Genomic DNA, 21,338 nt, shown 5'->3' on the forward strand with positions numbered 1-21,338 from the left:
AGCTCTGCTTTGTACTAAATGCCACAAATCTCTGTTCAAAAGGGCCTTTCCTGAGCTGAGAAAAACAGGTCTGACTCTAGGTTGCTATGTGGTAATGCTGCCCACCAGGCTCCATGATTCCTGAGAAGGGCCAACACATTCAGAAGTATTCCAGGAATCAAAAGATTGCACTTGGAAACTCGTTAGGCCTTATGAGTTATAGAGTTTGTTTAAGTCAGGGTGTTTTTTTTTGAGATCATTCAATTGCATATGTTAAATATAGTTGAGGTTATCAGGCAGCATTCCAACAAATACCTAAAAGGCCAGATGCTCTAGAAAATGCAAGTATCTAAATGTACAAATAGACTGATAGAGTGAATTTCAAAGATCTAAGTAATTATTTTTGAGTATGAAACAGTAGGCACCGTATGCCACCTAAAAACCCACTGAAACCCAGCAGGTGCTAATATGCTTATGCAGATCTGGCCCTTAAATATGCCCTTAAAGAATAAATGTGCTTCCTTGAAGAACAGTGACCTAAGCATTTAGGGGGCATAGTCCCTTTGGTCAGCATGAGCTTCTGAAGTCACTTCATCATTTCTGAAAGTGCAACTTTTGCATCTAGTCTTATAAAATCTAATATTCAGCTGAAATTTCCAGGAAAACAAACAAACAAACAAAACCCAGCAAAAACCAACCAAAAGAACTCCCCCAAAACCTCAAGATTCCAAATCCCTGATTTCAGGTCCAAAGAAGCTGTCAGAGCATTGAACTAAAACTCAGTGTCTCCAAAAATGCTGGAGAGAGTCCCATCACAGCACTTTGATTTTATCTGCATTCTGCTGGAGGAAATTCAGTTGCATTTAAAGTTTTACGTCCAGCAAACAAGCCTCAAATGCAGAGACAGGAGAATCAATATCCCGTTTAAGTGAAATATAAATCTGGGTTTCATAAGCATAATAGCAAAAGCCAAGCCCTATACTTATGAATAACTTGTCTCACAGGCAAGATATAAATTGTCAACAATGGAGGAGCTCAGAATAGATCCCAGAGGACTGCTGTAAGTGACTTAAGCAGAAGACAAACACATGCATTGGAAAACCTCTCATGGTGAAATAAATGGCCACTGGTGAAAAAAAAGCCAAAATGATTTAGAGTTCCAGTCAAAAGCTCAGCCTGGTTATGGAGAAGAACCAAGATAAAAAGTGAAGTCTTGAATACAGCACAGTAAACCACAGGAAGCTCTGGTCAAGAAGTTTCTTTTTTTTAATCCATCACTGATAGATCATTAAAAACTTTGGCTCAAAAAATTCTCTGTGGTTTCAACTTCCCAAAAATCAGCTTATGACTGAGATAATGGAAAGTTAGTCCAACTGAGAATATGCCACAGCCAGTGTCTACAATTTCCAGCTTGGAGAGAATTTTCTTCATCTAAGAAAGATTCCTAACCAATAAGTAGGGTTTGGGTCTGCTATAATTTTTGCTATCCACTTAGCCCCATCTGCACTTGCATTCAAATTTGTCACAGATCCTGTCTAAAGTAGCAAGGAAATCTGGTCTAACAATAGTTCTGCCCACACAGGCTGTACAATCTCCATCCTTGCATCTGCATCTGCAAGGATGGAGAACTTAATCCAAAACTCAGCTGGACACAACCCTGACCAGCCTGCTCTATCTGGACCTGCTTCAAGCAGGGAGTTAGGCTAGATGCCTTCTGGGTGTCCCTTCCAACCTACATGACTCGATAACACATGTACAAACAGCAGCTGCACAGGCAAATGTGATAAAGCAAGATTTTAGATTTAATTCTTTGTGATTTCTGGCTACTAAAAAGAACAGCAAAAAAGGGTTCAGACCGAAAGTAACAAAAAAACTTTTTCACAATGAGGACAGTCAAGCAGTGGAACAGACTGCCTGGGAGGTTAAACAATCTCCTCCTTGAAGGTTTTCAAGAAGCAACTGTATAAAGCCCTGTGCAACCTCATCTGGTCTCTTAACTGACCCTGCTTTGGGCAGAAAGTTGGGCTAGATGGCCTCCTGAGAGCACTTCCAACCTGAATTATCTTGTGATCCTATAAAACAAATGAGCCTGTAAAAGAAAGATTGCCACCACTTTGCTCAAGAGGGGAAATGCACTGTTTTATATATACAAATGCATTCTTAAACAACCTGACTTTTGGTTTTTTTTAGGAAAATGGTTGTAAAGACTTTGAGAATTACCAAATATATCTTCAAGGTATCACTGCAAACAAGATCAGTAGTGAGGCTTGCTGGTATCCTGTTCAGTGGCAAACAAGCATATCTATTCATAGACAACATCAAATTAAAAAAAATCAACCTTATCCTGCTATGATAGTATGTCTACTTATTTTTAGAAACAACAAATTCAAGGCTGTTTTTTGGTGAGGCTCTAAACTTTACTAACTCATATAAAAACTTGGGAAAGATTTTGGATGGTTATAAATAGGAAAGTTCTTAGTTCACAGTCTGAAGTCAAGTAAAGCCCTACATTACCAGTAGTACTGTGTGATAAAAAAAATGCTGTTACAAGTTGTAACTTTGATATAGAAAACAGTTACAGGGGAAAGAATGGCAGAACTGATCTTGGGCTCATAAGAAAGCAACAGTAAAAGTACCTATGTGCATGAGAAGTAACCTCAACCATTAACAGGTTCACTTTTGAACCACTCATAAAATCTGCTTGTAATTCTAATGACTAATTTAAAGGAAAACAACCCTGGTCCCTCTTGATGTAGACTGTTCTAAGATCATAAAGTAAAAATTAATTCATAATAGATTGGAGGAGTATGGGAAAAGAAATAAAAATAATGAAAAAAGCTACCTTTTAAGATTTAGAATTTCACACTACTCACATACATAACAGAGATTTGCAGCAGCTCTGGAGGGTACACAAAAATTTAACATATAAGAAATACAGGCACCTACAACTAAGATAAAGAGAAATGAATGCTGTATGAATATATTGCGTGTACAAAATTATTTTCAGCTTCACAACTCTTTAAAATACATTAACAATAATCATTCAGGTTTCACAATACTATTAACATTAGAATTGAGATGTGCATGTTCATTGTAAGCGTAAAGTTGTCAAAGTGTACTGCAATCATAATCAGAGCTGCTAAACAGCTTCAATTCCCACCTGATATTCATACTCTGTGTAAGGCAGCAACTTGTCATCTTTGAAGGAGGTTGAAGAACCATTGTAAACAAGAGCCAGGTCTAAATTTATGTGGGCTTGAGTTGTTCGCCTTCTGTAAAGTTCGTAGTATAAAATCTTCCCGTTTGGCTGCTTTGGGCCAGTCCACAGGATGGAAGCAGTCGACTGGAAGCCTCCGGCTGTTGTCTGTATTTCGATGAGAGGGGCAGGCTGCACCGCCGGCGGCGCCTCCAGCGTCTGTACCGATGCCCACTCACTGGAGGCACAACCCAGCTCTGTGCAAGCTTGGAGCTGTACTTCATACCTTCGGGAACACAAATCAGGAACAAAGTGATTAAAACACTGCAAATACAAACATAAACTGTGCGTGAAATCCGGTGGATTTCTTAATTTCTCCTGGTCTTTGGAATTTTTAATAGGAACGCGGTTCGCAATGACACACAGATTATGCGCTGCGCCAAGTGTAGCAAAGAGGAAGAACACTGCCTTCTGGGGTTTTATTTGGTTGTGCTTTGTTTTGTTTGGGTTTTTCTTTTTTCAGAGCAGAGTTAACATATGCAGGAGTCAAGTGATCAAAATCATTTTGATTTTGATGATATAAATCAAAATGATGATTCATTGTAGGAAATTATTTGGATGTTGTTCGAGAGCTGTAGAGCTTCACTTTATTACTCTCTTAGGATTTAGATTAGTTATATATAAATAGAAGACATACTTATCAACTATGTAACACATACAAATTATGCCTACACAAATATATATGGAAAGGTCAGGTAAATAACCAAGAAATAGTGGGGAAGATACTACTACAGTATTAAGTGTGCTTCTGTGGCGGAGTCTGGTACCCTCTCTTAAGTTTTAGCTTTCACTTTATCACAAGACGCTTGTTTTCAACTCGAGGCTACAAACATGCTCCCCGTGAGACTCTTACTCTCAGCTCAGCTACACTGTAGATGGATGAGCTAACATGGCTTGGGTCTCCCCACCCTGAATTTTGTCTTCTAAAGTCTATTTATTCTCTAGTGCAGACATCTTGCAAAAGACACACCAGTACAAGATTGCAGGTTTTGGAGTCTATAGCAGATACTGAATTACCCCTTCAATTAATTACAACCTAAGTCAATACTATATACTTCATCAAGATGATATAAAGATGATGTTACTAGAAATTAAAAACAAATCCTTGTTTTATCATTTGCTTTTAAAAAACCCAAAACCCTACGGGTCTGACTATCTGTTTAATCAATATGGCTGAGCTCTCTGCTGGCCCACTGAACCTTCTGGCCGCATTTATTCAACAAATGAGTTCTTCCAGACTTACCTACTGTAGGGCTGTAGCTGTGCCACTATGTATGACCGTCTCAGAAAGGAAACATGAGATGCATCGAAGTCAAAAGTTTTCTTTCCTGTTTCAGCAGGTTTGTGGATGGAGATTGTGTAGTTTATTATGTCACCATTTACTTTGATAGGAGGATCCCAGGCCACCAAAATCTCATTGGAGGACCATGCCTGCAACCTAGGAGGTAACATCCCAGATGGAGCAGAGGGGTTGGTTTTTATCTGAGCTGATGGGCTGGTCACGCTCCCTTGACTGTTGTTTGCGGTGACAGTGTAGCTGTACTCCATGCCTGGCGTTAGGGTGAAATCAAGATAACGAGTTTCCAGACCTGAGTAAACAAGTACACCATCCCTTCTTAGCTCATAGCTTGTGATTTTACCATTGGGCTTATCTGGAAGTTTCCATGTGATTTCAATCGACTCTGAGCCCATTACAAGGAGCCTGGGAGCTTCCATATTTAATGGTGGAGCCTCCATGGTCATCACGGACTGGGATGTACTAGCTGTGCAGCCCCCAGCAGTACAGGCAACCAATGCAAAGTCATACTGTGTGTAAGGCTGTAGATTAGAAACCAATATTTGCAAACTCTTGCCAGGATAATACTCTTCGTTGTTTAATTTCAATATGTACTTGGTAATATCTCCATTCTGTATTTGGGGAGGTGCCCAAGATGCATTGACCTGAGTGGCACTGACAGCCTGCAGAGATGGTGGGTCCACCAAGGCAGGAGCTGCTTCCAGTGTCCGTATGGCAGCCGGCTCACTGGTGGAACAGCCTCCCATTGTACAGGCAACTACTGCATAGCTGTACATTGTATAGGGCAGCAAGTCTTCGTCCACATAGCTGAGAGTAGCAGCATCAAAGCTGAAAGGGTAGAGAACATCATTCTTTAGCAGCCTGTAGGACTGAAGAATGCCATTGGGATGTGCCGGGGGGGCCCACGATATGAGGACTTTATGGGGGTTAGCTGACACCACAGATAATCTGGGGATGGCAAGACCTTTTGGGGCAGTTTGACTAGTCTTTGCCACTGTCCAGGAGCTGTCAGTGTAGCCTGCTGCATTCCAGGTGCGTATTTTATATTCATACCTTGTCCATGGCTGTAAACCTTTATCATTATATATGAATGTATTACTTTCAGTGCTGTATTCTGTGAAAACAATTTTCTCGTCTTCTGTTGTCGCTCTGTACCCTGCAGCATTTTCTTTTGTGCACCTGTGAATAACTTCATAGCGAATTATTTTTCCATTTGGATTAATTGGCTGCAACCAGCTCAGTTCAACGTTGGTGGCATTCACTGCCTGGATTACAGGTGCCATCTGAGACACGGGGGGTGCTTCGTCTGTCCGGACTGGCTGGGGTGCAGAACGAGTACATCCTGCTGCATTGCAAGCCTCCAGGACCAGGGTGTACAGAGTGTATGGCTCCAGGCGCCTGAAGAGGAACTGCCGGGATAAACCACTGTACTCCAGGTTGTCGTCGCTGAAAATATTGTAGGTCTGGTGGATAAAGAAAGAAAACGAAAAAAGGCAGGCAGAGAAGGAAGGACAGAGGCCAGGATAAAAGGGGAAAAAAAAAATCAAGAGTCTTTGTCAATAACCAGTAGATGAGACTCCTTAATCTTTGCAATAGGGTAAGGACTATCAACTAGTAATTCAGAAACTTACTTTCTTGCTAGTAACAATCAGCACACAAACAGATCATTGATACAAAAGGAATGTTTTGATCCAATTTTCATGATTTTTTTTTTTTCATTTTGAATGTAATAATAAATCACTTAGTGACAGTTTTCATTATATTTGGTTGTTATCAGGTTTCATTGCGAGGCTCTCATAGGCTAGAGGAAAGCTTCTCACAGACTAGCTCTAAAGAAAATCACTTATGGAAAAAACCCTTCAAATAAACCTCTCTAGTTGCAAACCTTGCAGGTAAAGGTTTACATTCAGTTGAAACCACTGAGGTATAAAAAGTCCCAAATTCCAGAAAAACATTCTGTCAAACCCAGGTTTTCTAGAAACACATTTTGGTGCTGTCTAATGTACAAAAAGTAATATTATGAGCTTTCATGTGTAGCTTTCTATGCATTCAATGAACAATTTGGTTCAGTGTAAATGAACATTTAGAGTCATGGTGTAGCACAAGAATGTTAATACCTATTTTAATATAATGAAAGCAGAGGGAATTCACAGAGTGCCTTGTGCTTACACAGGACTTCTGTCTTGTTGTGAACTATAATGCATTTGATTAAATCCTTTTCTAGCAAAAATGCTTTAATTTGATATTCAGCATTTCCCTTCTCTTTTCTGATCAAGTGAAATGTCAAGATGAAGATTACCTTAATCACACCGTTGGGCTGGGAGGGCTCTGACCATTTTAGTAGCAGAGCCCTGCCATTTTCTTTCTTTTCCACAGTGAAGTTGCTCAGGCCACTGGGTGAAGCTTCCAAAGTGCGCACAGATGTCCAGGGGCTTGAAACCTGCCCAGCATTGTTTACAGCTACGACATGAATATGATATGTTGTGAAAGGTTTCAATCCAAATAAATGAGCCTGATGCTTTGTTCCCTGAAGCAAAAATACAGATGTTTGAGTTAGTTAAAAAAGTAATCAGCATCTGTGGTTTATGTCACTTGGAAAATGAGGCCTCGGCTCTGGGTCATTTCTGACCGCTTTGCAGAGTACCCCATCTGGTTACCAGGATTTTTTTTTACTGGTTTTCTATTATTGAACCTTAATTCTCAGAATTCTTAGGCTTTTACAAAAGTATCTATCATTATAGTAAAGCCTTTGGAGCTGACTCCTTGGGAGTCCTGCACAGTCTGAATCTCAGCTAGCAAACAGCTTACGGTTCAGCATGTCTGAGCTCTGCTCAGTGAGGATGAGGCTGCCTGGAATTATGAAGGATTCAAGCAAATAAAACCCCATGGTATATGAGTGATGCCTGTTTCTACAGAAATCTTACACATCTTGTGTGTAGATGTAACATTTCATAGGCTGTCCTGTCCTACCTACCTAGCTACTTAGTGCATTATAATCTGGATGAACAGTGTTTCCAAGAGTATGGTTTAATTTCCTTACTAAAAACAAACCCCTTAAAAATGAGGGGCGAGGGGGTTTAGGGTTAGAATTGGGGAAGGAGGGTGGGTAGATGTGCAAGAGTAGAGACTGAATAAACTACTTCCTACATTCCTGCTTCACAAAGAGGAATAAGATAAATTCACAAGGTAAGATAAGATGACTGTAGGGCAACCTGCTGCCTTACAAGAACCCCTGTTGTTTCTCCAGGTTGGAGGAAGCAGCCACACTGCCAATGGGGGAATGAGCAAGCAGCCGAGACCCTCCCTGGTGCCAAAGCCTTGCCTTGAACCAGTGGGAAGAGGCTGGGAGGAACATGGCTGTTTGTGAATCCCACTGGGCTCTGACCGGGCTGCAAGGACTGAGGCTGACCTGCCATGACACCAGACCACAGCCCAGCACAGAGACATGGGGGGATGCAGAGTGATGGACATCAGCCATGGCCAAAAGGGGCCACTGGCATCACAGATCATAGCTTTAGGCAGCTTACCCTGACACAGACCTGACACTGCTCAGGCAAAGACAAACTCCGATCTGGGCAGGAGGATGATGCAGTCGTGGTATTACTTTGAACAGGAGTAACATGTTCCAGTAGGAGACTGTGCAGATTTGTCTGGTCAGAGGAGTGAGGAAGAAAGGAGTTCAGCTGACCACCAATACATTTAATCTCATTTTTTGTTGTGCTTTTGCATGAGCTACATAGGTCTCAAGATGGGGAGTGCAGAAATTCAGTTGCGTTCGTGTGGTAGAAAGAGCTGAAGTCAATTTCCCTGTTTCAGTAAGTCGTATTAAGTTGTTAAATGCTAACACTTCCAATTGTTTAATATTTAAACATTTGTTAAGCTATCAGACTCAGAAACAAATTTTAAAGAAATATTAATTTCTTTTTTTTAAATATTAAAAGTTAGATCATAAATATTTAAATAGTTATTTCCTCACAACAATGAGTTAGTCTTTTAGATAAATATAGCCCAGCATTTGAATGACCATTATGAATATTAAATCTAAAGATGCCACAAGTACAGATTATAAACATACTTTTCTGATAAATGGTTCCTTTTTCTGTTAAACAGGGCAAACACCAGCAAGATTAATAATGCAAAAAAGTATAATTCTTTGTTAGGAATTCCCAGCCATCACTGCCAAAAAAGCATAAGCTCAAATGCAAATAGCAATCACCTCGAACAGATTATATATAAAAAAGCTCTGGCTGCCGTGGGACATTTAGAGATATCTTTTGTCATAAGAAACATGGAAAGCATGTGGGCTATAAAGCAAAAACATATGTATATTGTCAATAGCAGCACCTGTTCAATTACAGTTTATTTCGGCATGGAGAATTTCGTTCAGCCCCTAGATGGCAATACTATCAAACACTTTTTGTAACATGAGTACTTAATGATTAACAACGTGCGTTCAGTCATCCAACATACTCAAGGCAGCCATTAAAAAAATAACAAACCTGATTTCATTATAGATTCTTTTAATAAACATTTATGGCTTAGATCCTTGAAAGTGGAAGCATTCAAACTGCCATAGCCAAAAAACCTACACAGCCGGCTGCAAAATTATGAACTGCAGGTTAAAGAACAGTGCTCAAATCGAGGCTCATGCTTAGCATAAAAATCTGGCATTAGAAATTATGTTGGCACAAAACATGATTAAAATTAGCTTTACAATTGGATGTAGTCTGTATTAATAGTTTTTATGAGGACAGTTATCTATTAGGTTTTCAAAACAGAACTTTTAAAAGCCTAAAATTTACATTCCATGGTTGGGGGGTGGGGATGGGAGGAAAGGAGCACACAACATTAAATTACTGCTCCTGAACCGCTACACAGAGGCTCTCTGAAGGTACAAACACATTATTACAAACATCAGACAAAAGGCAATGGCTCTGTTTTCTAATGAGCTGCATCATCAGGGTGTTTTTTTGTGACAGCAATGCTACAAAACACTAGGTTTCCATTTTTAAACAGAGAACTAGCATATTTTTCATCACCCTCTACCATTTTCCCACTAAACTCCAAGATTTAATTATTTACAATCCTCACTACAGTTTGAAATGAAACAAGGATGGAGGGATTTCCTTGCCTGCAGTTCATCATGTTCTCTGGAGACTGCTAAACCATTCCTTCCAGGGATGACTTTTATCCCTGGCTCCTACAGATACTTCTTGAAGAGCAAACGGTTTACATGTATTTTTGTTTTGTTTGGTTTTGAAGTAAGCTCAGGGGATGTACTCCCAGAGTACAGAGCCCCACTTTCTCCCCCTGCACTCCTGCCATTGCCAGTTGTGAATTTGCTCAGCTCGAAGGCTGATGCTGAAAAGAGTGTGGATGGCAGACTCGGCAATTCATTTTAAGAATCACTTTATGTCCTCCCATGACATTTTCAGCCTAGAAATACTGTCCTGCTGGAATGGTCAAATATAAATTGCAAAGTACACCTTGCAAGGGTTAGCACTGTAACTTTGGCTTCAGCAGACGATGTAGCCTTAAACAGGTGCAGGAACAAAATCATTGCCTTGGATATTCTCCCAGTCTTCCTCTGCACAGCCATAAACTCACATATCCCAGGTTTACACATACTAAGAGTCCAGATTTCATTCACCATTGAAAGCAAACCAACAAAGTAACATTTTAATGCAAACACTAAGATATTCATAGACTGACTGACCATGAAATCCAATGGACTATAATGTCCTCCTTTCTCTTTCTCCTATTGCAAAGCATTCTCACTCAGCCAGTCATTAAAATAAGAATACTTCAGCAAACATTTAAATGTGAATCACTCCTACATGGCCCAGTCTTTCCATGCAAACACTACAGGAATGGACACCCAAGATGGCTGTGACAAGACACTGTGACTTGATACCGCCTTGTATTTCAGAGCCCTTGACATGGCACTTGCTTATGGCAGCCTGGTTTCCTTCCCTGGAACAGCTCTGGCAGCACTACCACTACTCCAGGCAGGACCCCACCTTTGGTCTTGCTGCGTAAAATGCTTCTCACACTGCCAGTGGCAGCACAAGGTGTTAAGAGCAATTCCACTCTTCTAACTGCAAATTAAGACAAAAGTTATTTAAAATAAAACCTTGTTTTAACAGATTTTTGAAAACATAAAATGAGAGAACATGAATCATAAATAATGTATCCATCAAGATTTGCTTCAGATTGCCTTTTTTGTTTGTTTATTTTTTAATTCATGAGCACAGAAGTCACTTAAAGTCTGGAAACAAATTAGCATAGTCTTTCATGTCGTTCAAAGGCAGTGGCATCCACAATGCAAGGTGCCTGCCTTCCTTGCTACCTCTTGGTCCTCCTCCCAGGCACGGGCAAGGCTGTGCAGCCTTCAAGAGTCTGATGATTTTACACTGCCTACTGTGATTGCTTTTGACTACTTGAAGTGCCCCTAAGGTGGCAACAGGGTCAAGAGGTCTTTGTAGGTTGAAAATGATCAAAAATTAGCATTGATCTGTAGCTGCCAATAACACTCTGCACGGGTGGACTCCCTGCACAAATGTTTAAACTGCATACAACTACAGAACCTAGTCATCTTTGAATCTATCGATCTGATGAAGCAGCACTTTCAGGGGTGTCACTCTGGGCTTTTCCTGTTCTTTCAAAGCAGGCCAGCTTACCCAGTAGCCTAGGTCTCAGGGCATGAGTTCAAAATGTGACAGATTCATCAGATCTCCAGACCACTGAAGAGCTGCCCAATAGGCAGCTTGAGTATCTGTCCTTTCTTCAGGGGTAATCACCAAAGCTCAGCAAGTCACCACCAGTCATGTTAAGGTTAGGCTTGGGTTTCTTCTCCCTATCTGCCCTTTGTACTGTAATCTCCATTTGGCAGGTATCTTCAATATCTGACTAAAAAGCTAGCTCATTCTTTCTGCAAGCCCCTAGCTAAACCCAGTGGCATCAGACACTACCATGCTGTTAATTGCAGAAGTGGTACAGTGATCCAAACCACTTCTTGCATAATCCACAGACATAAACAGTGGGAGGTCATTCTGTATAACATTCCTTGTCTACAGAGGCAGAGATGGTGAACTCTCCCTGGACAAGAGAGAAGAAAGCTATGGTTTCGTGATGGTCAGAATAGCAATCTGACTATTCTCTGATGCCAATTTTCAAGTTCTCCATGAAGGAAGTCAAACAGATTCCTCTACAAGTGAGAGAAGTGAGAGGGAATGCTTGGAATTTCATTAAGGTATTAATTGTATCCTCACCTTTGCTGTTATCCTCTTATCCAGTTCCCTATCTAATCCAGATTCTTTGCTATTTTTTGTAAACTACTGGGAACACTTCTGCCTTGACTCTGATGTTCATTCTCATTTCCCAGACCATTTCTTAGCCCCTTCACTTCACATTGCACTGAGTTCATATTCATATGCAAACACTAAATTGTCCTTTGAGTTGCCTTCCTTCTCAGGTTTATATCATGCACACTGTGTCTTTTTCATTTAAAAAATCTACTCTATTCCTAAAGCCTTATGCTCAGATTCACAAGGATATAACTTATGGATACACAAGTAATCTATGAGTCTCTTCCTGTAGCAGTATGGACTGGAATATAAATTATTCCCATGGTAGTAATGAAAAATCTCAAAGGTTAGTCAAATAGAAACCAACATGTTATTCATTTTCTCAGAAATTATCTTGCCTACAGGTAACCAAAATTTTAATTTTTACCAGATATGGATGTTGCACTATTTATTTTACTCACAATTGTATTTAAAAAAAAACTAAATTTTTTCATTCATTTTTTTTGTAAATTGCACTCTTAAAGTTTTACATTTTAAGAACTTAATTCTTAAAATTTTACATTTTAAGAACTTTGCATTTCATTTTAGAATTTTGAAATTGCCTTTCAACTTCTATTTTTAAAGAATTACTTTATTAATTCATATGACTCAAGAGGCTTTCAATAGTAGCAAAATGTACCACACTGGTGATAATTTTTGTGGTAAATAAAAAACCCAAAGAAATTATAAAAGAGAACTAGATAAATATTTAAGTTAAATTTTTAAGTTTGTAAAACCAGGTATTTCCTTATTAAATCTGAAATAATTTTTAAACATTTTTGCCCAGAGAATATTTGTCCAAATTGTCTTTGGTTCAGATGAAAGGACACTCTTCCTTTCCCAGTCCCAATGTGGATCTTTCTTCTACAGTGGCTAGGAAATGACATTCAGAAATTCATTACATTTGAGTTTGGTTTTTTATACATAAATTTAGGAAAATTTTTTAAAAAATGCATTAGAATAGATTCAGCCCACAAGGTAAAGCACATAAAATTGCTTCTTATTGAAACATAAGCTTTGATTACATGATCATAAAATACTGTTTCCTTGAGATTCCTGGCAAACATAGGGCTTTTTTTTTCAACTTTAAGAACGTTCCTGCAATTTATTTTTAATACAAATAGTAGTTTTGCCATCAACACCAGAGAACACGATTTTTCTCTGTGACTCCATGTTCTTGTCCTTTTCTAACATTACCATGCTATCAGATTTTTTTAATAAAAACCCTAATTTGCACACTCTGTTTCACTTAGCACATAACTGAATCATTTCCTATGTGAATAGTCATATGTGGGTTTGTGGACTATACTAGGGAAAAACCTTTAAAAACAGCAGTAATTTAAGTTCAAAATATTCTGCAAACAACAATTAATACCTGTTATAGAAGCACGACATTGCAATTCATTTTCCTCCTTCCTGGCAGAGCATGTAAAGAACTGTGAATTGCACGTAGCTGAATCTGTCTCATGGAGTTGCTGCCTATTTTCACAGTAGACAGTTTTCTTTCCTGGCACACCTGGGACCTGCTGCAGTCTCACCAGGCATCTGAATCCCCAGCTTTGACTTGAAAGTGAAGCACCACAAAGAAAACCAGGATGCATTGCACATTAAATGAAATCAAATAAAACCAAGTTGGCCTTTGGGTAGCAGTACACTTTTAAACAGCAACGACGTTGCACTTTTGCTGGTAAAACCTTAAAGAAACCACTTTGGGAAACGTCAATTGCTATTTAATTACTATTTTTCTCTTTTCTTTTCTTTTCTTTTCTTTTCTTTTCTTTTCTTTTCTTTTCTTTTCTTTTCTTTTCTTTTCTTTTCTTTTCTTTTCTTTTCTTTTCTTTTCTTTTCTTTTCTTTTCTTTTCTTTTCTTTTCCTTTCTTTTCTTTCTCCTTTCCTTTCTTTTCTTTTCTTTCTCCTTTCCTTTCCTTTCTCCTTTCCTTTCCTTTCCTTTCCTTTCCTTTTCTTTCTCCGTTCCTTTCCTTTTCTTTCTCCTTTCCTTTCCTTTTCTTCCTCCTTTCCTTTCCTTTTCTTTCTCCTTTCCTTTCCTTCTTTTCCTTCCTTCCTTTTTTCTTTTTTCTTTTTCTTTTCTTTTTCATCTTCTCTCTTCTGTTTTCTTTCACAATTATTTGTTTAAAATTCATCAAACATCACAGCATGCCACCTTCTCAAAAATATATTTGCATCTGTATTTGTCTAATTTCTACCAAGAAATACTGAAATCCAAAAAAAGAATTTTCTTCTGTATGACTAAATAAATCAAATAAACCAAAATATCAATGACATGACTTTCCACTACAGACACCATCTAGAGGACGATGTCAACATGTTTTCCTAACATTAATATTTTATCTCTAACAACACTCACAAGACCAACTGTATAATAAACCATAGATTTGCACCTGATTTCTTTTCTTTTTCCCCATATTTTTTCACTTTAAACCATGTTTTCTATTCTTCACAATGAGAAAGTGAGGCAGAAGGGATGAAGCAGCTCATTCCATAAACTAGATAGCGATGGGACTGCTGCCCACAAACTTTGCATTTAGTCAGTTCAAATCTGACATCCCCACTTAACTTGAACGATACTTTTTGCTTTCAATAATCATTTTGGATATAAACAACTAGGCTAAGCTTCTCTTCAAAATACAACAGGCAGAACCTGCAGCAAAAAATTAGTACTATTTGAGAAAAAATAAAGCATACTATAAAATAAATCACACTGAAAAACACTTATGTGTCACCCTTAGAAAAATGCACATACCTTTAGCTGAGTGGGGCATACTTTGTGAAGAGTGGTGGGAGTGAGAGAGGACAGAGCAGCTGCATCAGCAAAGACTTCATGGTGTATAAAATCTAGCATGGTATTAAAGGAATGTCAAACCCAACAGAATTGAGCTGGGAGGTTTTTGTGACATTCCAAATTCACACACCATGCAATGCAGAATCTGCATAATCTCATCAAGGTAGTGCAGAACTTGCAATGTGTTGAGCCTGCCTTGGTCATAAGGGGAATCGGAATGAAGCATCTTTCAGGTGGAGCTTGGCAATCTGGGATAGAAACATGTCTTCAGGAAAGGTAGAAAGCTAGGAATGTCAAGCACATGAAGTCTGGTTGGGGTTTGCATCTCCTTGTTACAACTGGTGCACTTGTACATCTGAACCCCAAGAATCTCTTTAACATAAGTACCACGTAGTGCTCCTGCTGAGCAACAACTTTCCATCCACTATTCCTCAACATCTAGGAGCGGAGTATCCCTCATGGATTTATTCTATGGTGTTTGTAGGCATGGCATAAGAAAGCAAAAACACTGCTGCTGTAAAACAGCAGCTAGAGCCTAAGGGCTCAAACCTGCAAATGGTAGGGGGTTCATCCTTAATATGGAGCATTAGGGGGTTAATGTTATATTTTTTCCTAATGCCATAAACTGTATTTTCCATTTGATATTTTGGCTGATGGCCAGAATCAAGTTAGACGCTTTTGTCAGAACAAAAAAAATCTGGACTGCCACATCTTCTCAGTCTCAAATATTTTTTTTTTCCCCCAGTAATGTCCAGAGTGGCAGGAGCTTTATAAACCAGTGTAATGAAACTGTGGATGTTTTTGTTATTCATAAAATTCGATAATTTATGTCCCTGGACTTCTCAACTCAAGGTATCTTATGGTACTCAGTTTTGCTTTGTTGCAAAAAGAATGCGCCCTTGTCATTATCCAATGTTTTGGCTTTTGGTTTCATTTGAAGTTTTGTTTTCAAGAATTCACATTGCCCCTCTATTACATTTGCAAATTCAAATATCTGTGCCATAAGACACCTTCTTCATCTCCCTTCAAATTACATCGCGTATGATATTGTAAAGAAAAGTGACTCAGGACACCATAAAACTTCTCCCATCTGATCTTAAAATGACCTGGGCACAGTATCTGAAAATTTTTATGTTCTGTAAAATTTGAAAAAGAGAGTTTGGCTGTGGTTTTGGTAAATGGAAAACAGAGAAGAAAGACCCCTTGATCCCCTATAAAAGCAACTATTTTCAATTTTTGCCTTTGCAACAGCCATAATGAAGAAAGAGAAATGTAAAAAGAATAAAGAAAGTTTCAAGAAAATCTTTCAGGAGACTTGTACAAGGACAATCTGAATCTTAACATAGATTACAGGTGAACTCCCACATCAGTCTCCTTGAAAATACCACTGAATGTCAGTTGCGCTCCATAAAATTAAGACTTTGCAGTTACATATGACTTTTCACCATAGAATCTCACATCATGTTACAAACATTAATTAATTAAGTCTCAGGATATCTCCAAGTGTTACTGTACACAGCTTCAGGAAACTATAGCTATTGTTTTAGATCCCATTTTACACAGTTACAATAGACGTGTCATATTATTGTTAAATGCAAGCCTAGTTTATTCCCTTTTCTCAATCATTCTGAGTCCTTGTCTCTCTCACCCAACACATGCAAAAAAAGAACAGTTCTAACTGCTGCTAAGTAGAAGAAGATAGCACAGCCTCCAGGCAATTCACAGCTTTAAATCCCTGCTTTCTGCCAACACAATGGAAAATAAAAGCAACATTTTAAAGGAGACTAAAAGGTTTTTCCTTCTTACTGTTTTATTCCTTTTTCTTTGCTCTGTACTGAACAGTCCTAGCTTTTCATTCAAACTTTGCCTGCTATGTATGTAATCACTTCTGAGAGACATTCAAAGGTAAGCATAAACAATTTACTTGGAGCTACATTATAAAGGTCAAAGTTTAATCCTAGTACGTGGCGGAACTTAAAATGTCACCTTTAAAAAGAACCGGGTATTTTAAGAAATGATGGGCCAAAAAGTACAAGCCTCTCAAAAGGCTTTTCTTCACCAGGTTTTCCATTGTGTCCCTCAACGCTTTACACTTCCTCTACATGAAGATACCTGCTTTCCAAGCAGAGACTGGCTGAAAGTAAAGGAAAGTATGCAGGTAGCTGTTGGGGAAAGGTGCAGTTCAACTACGCCAATCCATGAGAGGAAAAAGGGATTTGCTCCACACCTTTTTGTACAGAGTAGGCACTGTTAGCAGAAGGCCAGAAGCACGTACCTGCTCATGCAGGGAGGGATGCCTTTTCTTTTTTCTGTAGCTGGAGGGAAGTTTAGCCTGTTTCCTGACTATTAGCAGGGAATATTGATCAGACATATATTTAGGTGTACACTTTGGGGACATATTCCTCAGCAAAGCACAGCCTCCCATGAAAATACTGACAGGTTGAGCAGAGATCTGATAGCTTCCTTCCAGAACTTAATGAGATGTTCCCCCACATTTGGAGTAGGAGATTGCCACAGATCTCTGCCCCTCTTGGCTGTACAAGCTAGTGGAAAGTCTCAACGAGTGGCCTGCAAAGCCCCTGTGTCACATGATGGTATAAGGAACAAAAATCTTGTTTTCCCATTGCAGTTACCATGGACTGCACTGTTGATGAAAATATTGAGGTCCAATAGAGAATAAGTTATATATTGTTTTGTCCTTTAGCAGCTATGTCTTGCCATATGAAGGCTTGGAATCAACTCCACACTGAGAAAAGGCTTGAAAAAAGGCAAGGAGAAAGAGAGGCAATAGCATTTGGTGGAGTGGCTGGTGGAGAAAAGCTGCTTTCAGGTTTAATGTCTTGAAACCAAGTAAACCCAAGTGAACGCAGATGGATGAACATCCACATCCCCCTAGGATCACAAGGCTACATGTTTAAGCTTCTTAGGATGCACCATTGGGAAGAAACTCACCTTGACACAGTATATGAAGCTGTGTTTGCAGACTGCCCATTCCCATTTTCTGTGCTGTCAGAGGAACACTAAATTCATATACATACACAGAGAAGCAGACAGCTATATCTGCTGCATTGTGAACAAGAAAGCAGCTAGCCAGCTTCACTTAGAAACGTTAATTCATAAATAAAAGAGAGTCTTTAATCATGCCTTTTCATATGGTCACACATTCATTAACCCCTCCTAGTGTGGGTTGGGCTTCTCAGAGCAAAGCTCCTGCCAAAAAATAAAAGTCTGAGCTGCTTATGGCACCAGCAAGGTGCAGTAGTTAGAGAAGAGATGAAATATGTAAATACTGAAATATTACTTGAAAACTGAAGCATAACAGGTTTAGTTCAGATTATGTATTTTCCTTGGATATTTAAGTTACTTAGGGAATTAAAATAGATCACATAAGCTTAGTATAGAACAAATTGTGCTGATTTCTGATCTGAAAATGTCTTTACAGCACATTATTGACTCCAGCATATTAAGTTGTAAATCCACTAGTTTCACTGTCTCATCTATTGATTAGCTGCATGTATGCATGTTATAAATGAGCAATCCAAAGAGAAATTATTACAATTTAGTCATTTTGGGACAGGCTTGTAAATGTAGTCAAGTGCTCAAATATGAAGATAGGCACTATGGGAAACAGCCACAATGTTCTCCTACATACTGACTGACACAAATCTTGTGTAACTAGTGTCTTCAGTTACTCTCTGCACTGAGGGTAAGAGGTCCCTCCAAAGGGAAAGTCAGATTTTTTATGCTTAATCTCTGTTTTAAATAGCCTGTCAGAGAAATCTCACTCTCTCTCAGGACAGATTACACTAGCCTACATTTGCCATCTAAGGTAAGATTTTAGAATTCAGGCCTGTGTTGTTTCCTTAAATTCACTTAAAGAGCAATAAAGTCAGTGAAAATACTTTTCAACCATCACACAGCAACAGGTCATGCAGCTCTGCTCTTTATTTTTTCTTAAGGTGAGACAGAAAAACAATTCATAGCTTCACAAGTTTAACTGCAGTGATTTCAAAGCACTTCAAAATCAATGTAAGATTCCTTTTGATTTTTCAAGGATACTGGATTAGGGTCTTCACAAGCAGAAGACCAAAACTACATGGTGAATGTAGATGGCACCCAACCAGAACATGGTTTTGCCTTAGCTAATCTGAAGCAAGTATCTGTTTAGTTAATACTAAAGCAAACATCCTTGACTCCTGATTTCCATGCACAGGTGAACATACTGGAGATGGTCTTCAGCCTGAGATGACGTTACTCAAATCAGTGTGGTTTAAAATTTTCATTAATACCCTCAAACCAAATGTCAATACAGGTTTTTTTTAACAAAGCAATTCAGGGTGTTGTGATGCTTCTATGCAGGACCAGGAAGAGAAAAAATGCAGTATGCTGAAGAGCTTTTGCAAATTTTTGTCTCAGAAATGTTCTATTTTGAAAGCCAAATGTTCTCAACTCTATTTGTCCTCAAAGGCAGTACTATACTTGACATCAGGACAACTAGAGCTCAAACTATTTTGTTACCTTGTAGAAAAGGTGATGTTTTCTTTCCCATTCGCTCTCAGGGTGTCTATTCAAGCTTTTTAGGCCAGGACTTTCCAGTAACATTAAGCACAGCACTTAAATACGTCACTGTCTTAAGCTACAACTATAGTATAAATCTCATGATCTATTGGTACATCATGGGTCTAGCATTTCTAGCATAGACTAGTATTAGAGAAAATCTAAATTATCATCTGTCTTGAACCTCTGAAGAGAAAACAATAAAAAATAATTTTATTATACCATAATGACAAGAATAATACTTCATCTGGGAGAAGATGTCTTCAGACTTCTCATTAATTCTTTTTTAAAGCCTGTTGAAATATAAGAGCTCTGCAAAGTTTCATTCATTTTGTTTGTGTAGAGTAAAGTTTTCTTTCCAGGAAAAATAGAGAAAGTTTATCACTGCAAGGAGTCCACTTCCCTCACTCTCTTGCCACATTAAATCTGCATTTGCAATTCGGATTTTGTGGGGCAATTGTGGACTTGGTGCCATTATTTTGCAGCCACCAGAGTAGCATCTCCACACTGCATGGATTATTTATCTCAGACTGAGAACTTTACTCTGGATGGGAAAAAAAAATTGATGCATTCAAACCTGCAGGAAAAGAGTTGGAGCAAAATTCAGAACCAAAATGAGTCATGATTTGCAATATGGCCTGGTAGGTTAACTAGATATTGGGACCTCTGAACATCTTCCTGTTGTGAATATACTACTCCTCAGAGTCCTTTTGGCACACAGATGACACACACTACAGGGGTCTCACTGAGATGGACCAAATCTCAACAGTAACATCATCTCTATCTTGGGCTGGTGTGGCACAGAACTGTTTAGAAGACGTATGTGCCACATAAAGAAGGAAGGTGGAGCAGCCATAGATTAGGTCAAAAAAGACACACACAGTTGTAGAGTCAAAGAGCTAGAGGATATTGTCTGCAGGTCCAGCTGCTGCTTTTGCACCAGCCATAGGTTACCTTAAGTGAACATCTAAGTGGTTTTTTGTCTCCTAAGGCTTTGCCTGCATAACCACACAGCCTCAATAATACAAGACCTTTAAAGGACATTACCTGACTGAAGCGGTGTCCTGCCAGGACACTGCAGGACCTTCAGAATATCTGGAAATAGAAATAAGTTCCCAACAAAAGTCTGAAAAACACAGAAGTCATTTTCTACTAGACTCTCAGGATGGGAGTACCTGCTTCCTATATCACTCCTCATGGTCTCTAAATGTGCTCCTAGAAAGGAAGGCTTGTGAAGGGAAAAGAAGGGAGGAAGAAACAGTTTACACAGTTTTGGTGGTGGGAGTACAGCAGCCTGAAGGTGCCAGAGGTAACAGATAATATTTGATATCCTAATATCAAATGTCCTAATAAGATGAGAAATATTTCTCTGAATTTAGTAGCAGCTTTGGCAGGGGTTCTTGCAGTAAGTTCTCCACTTCATGGGTAGAAACCTTCTCTCCATGCTTGTAGTTTTTCTTGGCACTCATAAGCAGTTTAATGAGCATATCCTCTCCAAATCTTCTGGCCTGTCAGATGCTGATGGAGGGACATCTGTAACTCTTTCTTTAAAGACTGAAGAGATTTTCTTGAATGAATGCTAAGGAAACAGACTTAAAAATACAACAAAGTTTTTGCAGTAAAACAATAAAATTCATCCATTAGGGGTGCTTGTGAGGAGAGTACAATACACTTGGATGCTCCAGATCTGATTTGTCATGCATTTCTCTGACTTCGGTCAGATAAAAAGTTCAAAGTGCTGAGAGAAATACTTGTAGTTTATGAGGGGATAAACTCATAAATTGGACTTTGTTTCCTCCTAATACAGGTTATATATATATGTAAACTACTCCCACGCACTGTAAATAGGAAGTTCTCACCCTCACAAGGGTCTACTATATTCTGCCTTCAGTTTTTTTGGAAACAAACCAACCAACCAACCACAGATTACTTATGTTTTGATGTTTTCATTTGTGATTGTACTGGTACTGAGAAGCAGGAAGGACAAATAGAAAGACTGTTGTGAACTTTATCGAATCTGATTAACTGTCTGGTTGGAGCTCAATTTAAATTTGTCAAAAGTTCCCTGTCATCTTTTCCCTGCTCCACGCAAAAATGAGACCT

At 38.9% G+C, this 21,338-nt stretch overlaps 1 protein-coding gene across 1 annotated transcript in view; it reads right to left on the reverse strand.

Annotated features, from left to right (window-relative positions):
* The window catches only part of USH2A (usherin), a 378,573-nt gene that overhangs the window by 21,469 nt on the left and 335,766 nt on the right, over positions 1-21,338 (reverse strand). Inside the window, 3 exon segments of the mRNA XM_050315138.1 lie at positions 3,140-3,461; positions 4,479-5,995; positions 6,832-7,059. Of these exon segments, the coding sequence (XP_050171095.1) occupies positions 3,140-3,461; positions 4,479-5,995; positions 6,832-7,059 (2,067 nt within the window).

Source organism: Myiozetetes cayanensis, unplaced genomic scaffold, assembly GCF_022539395.1.
Source record: "Myiozetetes cayanensis isolate MyiCay16 unplaced genomic scaffold, myiCay2020 scf2-11, whole genome shotgun sequence".
NCBI lineage: Eukaryota > Metazoa > Chordata > Aves > Passeriformes > Tyrannidae > Myiozetetes > Myiozetetes cayanensis.